The sequence below is a fragment of the Ictalurus furcatus genome, chromosome 5, assembly GCF_023375685.1.
Source record: "Ictalurus furcatus strain D&B chromosome 5, Billie_1.0, whole genome shotgun sequence".
Taxonomy (NCBI): Eukaryota; Metazoa; Chordata; class Actinopteri; order Siluriformes; family Ictaluridae; genus Ictalurus; species Ictalurus furcatus.
Genome location: NC_071259.1, coordinates 3,386,252 through 3,394,319, shown reverse-complemented (window position 1 = coordinate 3,394,319; position 8,068 = coordinate 3,386,252). Strand labels below are relative to the sequence as shown.

Sequence of the window (8,068 nt, the reverse complement as noted above, 5' to 3'; positions counted from 1 at the left end):
GGAAAAGTGTGTGAAAAATGGCGTTTTATGGTCGGTCACAATTGTGACCGGTGGGATAACGTGTATACTGAATTAACATATTTCTGCAGTCATCAAAATTCTTATATATCTCAGCCCAGTTATTAACACATTTTAAACTCTGTTTCATCACATCATCTGTTTCTAGGATTACTATTATACATAAAAAAAGGAATACTGATAGGAATACTGGGATCAAAGACAAAAAAAAATACAACCATTGACGTATTTCAAAATTGTTACTTTACTGTACAATATATCCTAACATTGTTATATTAGTGCAACCAGTATTAAAACATCAATATTGTAACTTATTTGTAACATTTGAACTTTTAATTTAGTGCAATATTCACTGTAACTTTGTCACTGCGACCTTTTAGTGCAACGTTCACTAACAACAGCAATTGGAAAGTTCATTCAGAAACCATAAAACATTCAACACATACATTAAAGTACAGGCCCACAGAGGTAGGTGTATTAGTGCCTTGTCTTGGGGGAGGGTCATCTAGATCCAACAAATCCAGAACTTCACTCAGAGTAAAACTAAAAGAAATAACAGAGTAGAAAGTTAGGTAGTACAACTATCTACGTGTGTAAGGATGTGTATACCTAAATGCACTGTATTACCCCAGCGGTCTACTATTGTTGCCATCAACATGTTTACTCTTTCTATGACCACACGCAACAAAACTGAATACTTGTGAATTCATATATTAATACATACTAGACACCTTAAAGATCATGTCTACCAAAAATCTTTGTCATATCTTTATGTTAACACACTTTATTAACCTTGAGCGCTGATGCAGCCATCATGGTGCAAACAGGAAGTAAACTGCTCTGGTCATGTGACCATTTGTACTAACTTTATTTTTTCCATATTTGCAGGTAATGCACTAAAACACCAGTCAGTAACATTTTTAGAGCTTTATAAATCAAAACCTTCTTTACGGTTACTGTTGTGACCGATGGGATTAAATAGCTGATATACCTATTATATTGTGTTAACATAACATAGCATAGCATACAGTAGCTTGTCTAATATAGCTTCACATATCATGTCTAATAGTTAAGTGTAAAAAGTTCTTTTCAGGGTGTCCAAGGAATTTATGTTACAGTTAAATGGGTCCCTGGCTACACCAAGTTTGAGAACCAGTGACATAGGTGACGCAGGGTGACACGTGGTGGCAGCTGTTACCCTTGAAATAAACCTTGCTGTCCCTCTGGCATCCAGTCTCACCTCTCAGAGGTCTACGGTGGTTCTAGATATAAGTGGTATAAGCAATTGCCTATACCAGGTTGCTTCTAGGGTCCCTGAGCTTCCAAGGATCCCAGTGAAGATGCATTGATTATGCAAAATACGCATCAATTTTTCACTTCTATTTTGTAATCATCATCATCCTCTTAATATCTTTAAAATATCTTTTGATATCTACAATCCTTCACCTGGAAATATGGATGTACTGTACCTTTAAAAAAGATTTAAGGTGTATAATGGCACCATAATTACCGTTTAGCACGAGCATACTCCATTCCATAGGAGTGATTAAAAAATATAAATAAATAAATAAATAAACCTGTTGCAATTCTACTTGGTCTACCTTGTGATTTCAGCTCGTGTGTGTGTGTGTGTGTGTGTGTGTGTGTGTGTGTGTGCGCGCGTAAATTCCGTAGAGGAAAGTAGAAGAGATATGTTTGGCCACTTCATGGCGTGCGGCTTTTATCACGAGCTTTCACAATCAAAGCGGAGATTCCTTCTTCTCAAAACTTCTCAAGCTCCGCCCACTTCCTCAAACTTTACACGCTGAAATGCACACACACACACACACACACAGACACTGTCGAGGGACAAGTGTTGTAACCCCAGTCTCCGGGAACTGTGAGGATTGTAAAGCGGTGGAATGCTGCACCGGATCGCGGTTCTACTCCTGCCGGTGCTCGCGGTGAGCTGCGCGAGCGCTGCACGGCTTCCTCGCAGAGAGACGCTGAACGACCGGCCGCTGATCGGTGTGTATACTGACATGCAGCTTCTCAAGAGTTTCTTCATGCGTTTGCAGAATTGATGCAAAATGAAACCCACATAATGAAACTCTGTAGTGGCTTTCAAATAAAAATGCCGACAATGCAAGATTTAAAACAAAACCATTTAGATGAAATCCTTCTATATGACATGATTCATCTATAGATTAACCTAGATGATTTGATTCATCTATATTGATCGATCTCTATGACATGATTCACTGTAGATTCATCTATATAACATGATTCATCTATTGATTTATCTATATGACACGATTCATCTACTCATTCATCTATATGACATGATTCATTTATAGATTCCTCTACATGACATGATTCATCTATAGATTCATCTGTATGGCATGATTAATCTATATTGATCTATCAATATGACATGATTCACTATAGATCCATCTATATGACATGATTCATCTACTCATTCATCTATATGACATGATTCATTTATAGTTCTCTACATGACATGATTCATCTATAGATTCATCTATATGACAGGATTCATCCATAGATTCATCTATATGACATGATTCATCTATTGATCCATCTATATGACAGGATTCATCCATATGACAGGATTCTTGTACATGGCAGGATTCATCTATAGATTCATCTATGCCATGATTAACTATTGATCCATCTATACGATATGATTCATCTATAGATTCATCTATACGACAGTATTCAACTAATGATTCATTTATATTACACGATTCATTTGTATGTTCATCTATATAACAGAATTTACATATCTGTTGATTCATTACCACCTCAACATTGATTATTTTCCAATAACAGCATATTCTAAACAGATTTATTCCTCTTATACGATGACAGTTTGCTAACAATTACAGTTTTGCAAATGTTCATAGTTATAGCTTTTGCACATGAACTTAAGAATCCTTACATGACTTACTATGTTTAAGATATATAATAAGAAGCTTGTTTTTCCCCAGGTATTTTGGCTCAGGAGGTTACAGACTCTGAGCTACGACCGTATGGAGCAACCTACATTCCCTCGTCTTATGTGAAGTACATCGAGTCAGGCGGAGCACAAGTGATTCCCATTCGGTATGCTAGCACATGATGTATCACCTGAACTGGCTCATAGCATCAACTCACTGCATTTAGAACAGGAAGCTCATATTTGTCTCAGAGTTCAGCACGGCATGGTGATTTACTTGCTCTAACAGGCCTTACACGACTCATCAGCTCATCACCATGTATTTACAGTAGATAAGAGAACTTTCCGTCACATCTGGTCTTTATGGCCTGACGTGTTTAAGTTTTAGGTTCAACCGAGTTTCAAGTTTGAAACATTTTTTAAACGTAAAGGTATTACACAATGGCTGACCCTGACCTTCCCAAGTTGTCATATTATGTGGAAAAAAAAACAACACTCTGGATTTACCTAAAAATGGTGCTGGACATAACAGGATTCATAGGATGAAAACACTTATATAATATATAGTCTAAAATACTTCATTTATGACCATCCTTGAGGCTTAAGCCTAGAAAACATCTGTAACTGCTGTATGTTTATATCTTATGTATTACTTATACATTATTAAAGTATTCATTTTGCATTATTTTCCGTTCTAGACTGAATCTGACCAGAGAAGAGCATGAAAAACTCTTCCAGTCAATCAATGGGTAGGTCAACACTTCATCTTCCAATCCAGAGACAAAAGAAGAAGAGACAGAGCTTACACTTCCACATAACATCAACAATGTTAATTAGAAGGGCCTCTTTCTAATGAGGACTCAGTGTGTGTGTGTGTGTGACTCATGTGATAAGCCTCTGTAGCACTCCTAGTAAATGTGTAGAAATGGGGAATTTAGTCTGCTGGTGACAATCACATCTTCCCTGCAGCAGGGAAAGTCCAGATAAAGAACAATTCAGTATAATTGAAATCAGATCGTCATTTTTGCCATCTTCAAATGATTAAACATAATGCACAGTGGTATTTGTGATCGCATGTAAAAGTTAGCTAGTATTATATATATACATACACATATATATATATATATATATATATATATATATATATATATATATATATATCTTGATGAGGGTCATGATGGAGCTGGAGGCTATCCTGGGAACGCTAGGTACGAGGCAGGAATGCACTCTGGATTTTATTAAACTGCAATAAAACTCTTTTATTTCTAAGCCGGCTGAATAGCTGCAATAAGTATCTGTAATTTCTTGAGTAATTACATTGTAATGACCATGTTACAGTTTTAGAGATTTTCAGATATCGTCACTCTGGATATCAAACTGTAACCGTAGTCGAAATAAAGAGCAGTTATAGGTCTCAGGCAGGAATTTCTAAACGCTACATGGTTCTGTTCCTTCCCTCTGACAGCCTTATTTTTATCGGTGGTGCGGTGAATCTGGAAACATCTCACTTCGCACACACTGCTGGGATTTACTTCAGACTCGCTCTTAAGGTAAATCATGCTCAAGCGGTCGGCTCGTGCTGGTGAGCCTAGTCAAACGATCTGACTCAGTCAAAAGAGTCGGAATTTCAATTATTAACACTTCAAGCTTCCTCATAAAAGTGTTTTTTTTTTTTTTTTTAATCATCTTACATGATTTTGTCTTGTTCGGTTATGTAAACATCATTTTTTTGATAATTGTCCATATTTTGTTTGTATTGGAGCTGGTGAATTGAATCAGAAGCAACACTTTGTTTATTTATTTATGTTCTTAGATCCTGTAATTCCTATTATTTGTAGCTACAGTATTGTGGCTATTTCAGAGACTAGTTGGTGCGTCAGTGTTTTATATATATATACTGTATTTATATATACTGTATATCGTACTGATCTTTCCCGTCTGCTCATTATTTCCAGTTCGTTAGCTGTTTAAAAAGGGAAATGACTCCAGTAGGTTCACTGCATTGCTTCCTATAATTGCGAGTGACATTTCTGAATCTGTTTTGCTTTTCTTTCAGGCCAACGATGAGGGCGACTACTTCCCTATCTGGGGAACGTGTCTGGGCTTCCAGCTCCTCACGGTACAGGTGGCTGGAGAGAACCTGCTGAGCAAAACCATGGCAGACAACGTCTCAATGCCCTTAAACCTCACCTCAGGTACACTGTAAAAAAAAATGTAGCACTCCAAATCCTGACAAATGTATGAGCTCATGACCCACGCCCACGATTGGCTAGAGTCGCTGTGATTGACAGTTGGATGTGCTCTCTGGGTGGGAGGGGCATACTTTGTCTCCCCTGTCAATCACAGCAACACTGTGCCAACCATGGTTATCGGTGACCCCGTGTATGCGTAAGAGGGTAGACAGCACTTTCCTGGTATCTTGAAGGGTTCCCTATTCGTTTGTTCTTACATTTGATACACAATCTCCTCATATTGCATCTCTTGAAATCCTAATTCCAAGATGAAACTCTTTAACAGAGGCCCAGTCCAGCCGCATGTTTGCGAGTTTTACTCCAGAGCTGTTCAAAGCGCTATCAGAGGAACCGGTCACGGGAAATTTCCACCATTATGGAGTGACAGAGCAGGTGCATGACTCGAGCAGCATAACGTAGCATTTACATCGTTTCACATTTACACTGTTTTAATAGTAATTCTGTATGTTTCAGGTATTTGTAGGAAATAAGAAACTGAGTAGCTTCTTTACCATATTGTCTACGAACAAGGCGGAGAATGGAGTTGTATTCGTCTCGACCATAGAAGGTAGAAAGCAGGGAATCACGTCTACATTTTTTTGTGACTAACAACCACATGCCCATGGGGTGTCTCATGGCCAACATGTTTATAGTTGTCTTTAAGGAAATGTTTTCTACTGTTCTGATTGGTCCGCAGGGAAGAAGTACCCGTTCTACGGCGTTCAGTGGCATCCAGAAGTGAACTGTTTCCAGTGGAATTCTCACTACAGTTTTCCTCATTCTAAAAACGCTGTCCATGTGTCCTCACTACTGTCCCAGCTTCTTGCGAATGAAGGTAACTTCTATCTATCTATCTAATCATCTATCTATCTATCTATCTATCTGTCTGCCTGTCTGTCTGCCTATCTCTCTGTCTGTCTCTCTTTCTATCTGTCTGTCTCCCTGTTTGTCTGTCACCCTGCATATCTATCTATCTGCCTATCTGTCTGTCTGCCTGTTTGTCTGTTTATGTGTCTGTCTGCCTGTATCTCTGTCTGACTATCTGTCTGTTTCCCTGCATATCTATCTATCTATCTATCTATCCATCTATCTACTTATCTATATGCCTGTCTCTCGGTCTGTCTATGTGTATGCCTGTCTGCATGTCTCTCTATCTGTCTGTGTATGCCTGCCTGCATGTCTGTCTGTCTGCCTGTCTCTCTATCTGTCTATCTATCTGTTTGTCTGTCTGTCTCTCTTTCTATCTGTCTGTCTATGTGTCTGTCACCCTGCATATCTATCTATCTATCTATCTATCTATCTTTCTGTCTATCTTTCTGTTTGCCTGTTTGTCCGTCCGCCTTCCCCCTTGCTTTCTGTCTGTCTGACTATTTATTTATTTAGTGTAAGTCACTCTGGTTGAGAGCAGATAACTAAATATCATCAGTCTGTCTGTCTGTATTGCTGTTTCAGACATATTTGCATTAAAACTATATACTTGCTCGTTTTCAATACCCCTTGTCGCTCACTCTCTCTCTCTCTCTCTCTCTCTCTCTCTCTCTCTCTCTCTCTGCAGGAAGGAGAAGCTCTCACCACTTCAGTCAGCTGGAGGAGGAGAGGCAAGCACTCATATACAACTATAACCCTGTTTATACAGCAAACTTCAGTGCATACGAGCAAATCTACTTCTTCTAAATGAAAACCTCTTTCCAGTTCACACTCAGTCCTCATACTCATTTTTATACATGTAACTCTTCTTTTCTGGGTTGTATTAATCCATTAGAGATATCATGATTTTTATTTCATTATTAGTTTATTTAAAACGCAGAATGTTGTTATGCCTTTGTATGAAGAGAACAGGTGCTTTGCTTTTCACATTCCTGCTCTGTTTTTTTTTTTTTTTTTTGATTTGTTTTTTTTTGTTTGTTTGTTGTTTTTTTTTATCATTCAAAAGAAAACAGCGTTTAATTTCCTGCTTTACCAGAAGAGGGCAGCATTTATCTTGCAAAGAGGAATAAAATGTACCTCAGTAACTCATTGTACCTCACTCAAATGTACCTCACTCATCTCAGCAGCTAATGGACAAAAATACCTGCTATCTAGTGTATGGGCTCGAGGTATATTTCTATAATACACAATATGTTTAAGGATATAAAGATTTAACAAAATGCCAGCAAAACAGTAATGCTGCTTTAAAATATGTGAATTGTACTTTTAACTAATGCCTACAAAATAAATAAATAAATAAATAAACAAGTGAACACTGAAAGGGATAATTTTGTAATCCTGTAATTCGATTTTACAACTTAGAAGATGATGCACAATATTTTAAGTGTTAGATGATTCCAATTGTTATTTTTATTTTTATTTTTGATTGTAATATCCACAATATCTTAGAAAATTCCACAATGTCATGATTGTTCACAATATTGAAATGATACCTCAATTCCGCCTAAAAGAACAATTTAGCCAAAAATAACATTTACATAAAATATAGTCGATCAGCCATAATAAAAGAAATCTATCTGTCACAAAATTTTTCCGTAAACATATGCACAAAAACCTTCATATACTTGTTTTAAATGACAACATTGCACTAAATAATCATATTTTTAACATATTTATTTAGTAAAAGAGCAGATAGAGTGTGTATTTACAAATGTACATTCTGTGCAATATTCAGCTTTGAATTTAATCAGCTACACACACACACACACACACACACACACACACACACACACACCATATCCATCACTTTGTATAATTACAGATTGTAACCCATTTTATGCTATACATAATGTATTGGCACCCCTTTACCCTGTTCATCAAGGGAAAGATGGCATATTATTTAAAGTAGAGGATGACTAATACATGCTAGTTTCTAAATGTACACCTACAATGT

The 8,068-nt window shown here is 37.2% G+C and overlaps 1 protein-coding gene across 1 annotated transcript; it reads left to right on the top strand.

The window, feature by feature from the left end:
- The first annotated feature begins 1,467 nt into the window (after nucleotides 1-1,467).
- Nucleotides 1,468-7,797, top strand: LOC128607408 (gamma-glutamyl hydrolase). The gene is made up of 9 exons (XM_053624240.1): nucleotides 1,468-2,025; nucleotides 3,009-3,123; nucleotides 3,655-3,705; nucleotides 4,422-4,506; nucleotides 5,013-5,151; nucleotides 5,474-5,580; nucleotides 5,662-5,755; nucleotides 5,885-6,022; nucleotides 6,743-7,797. Exons 1-9 carry the CDS (start codon nucleotides 1,920-1,922, stop codon nucleotides 6,859-6,861), a joined length of 954 nt encoding a protein of 317 aa, XP_053480215.1. The 5' UTR covers nucleotides 1,468-1,919; the 3' UTR covers nucleotides 6,862-7,797.
- Nucleotides 7,798-8,068: the final 271 nt, after the last annotated feature.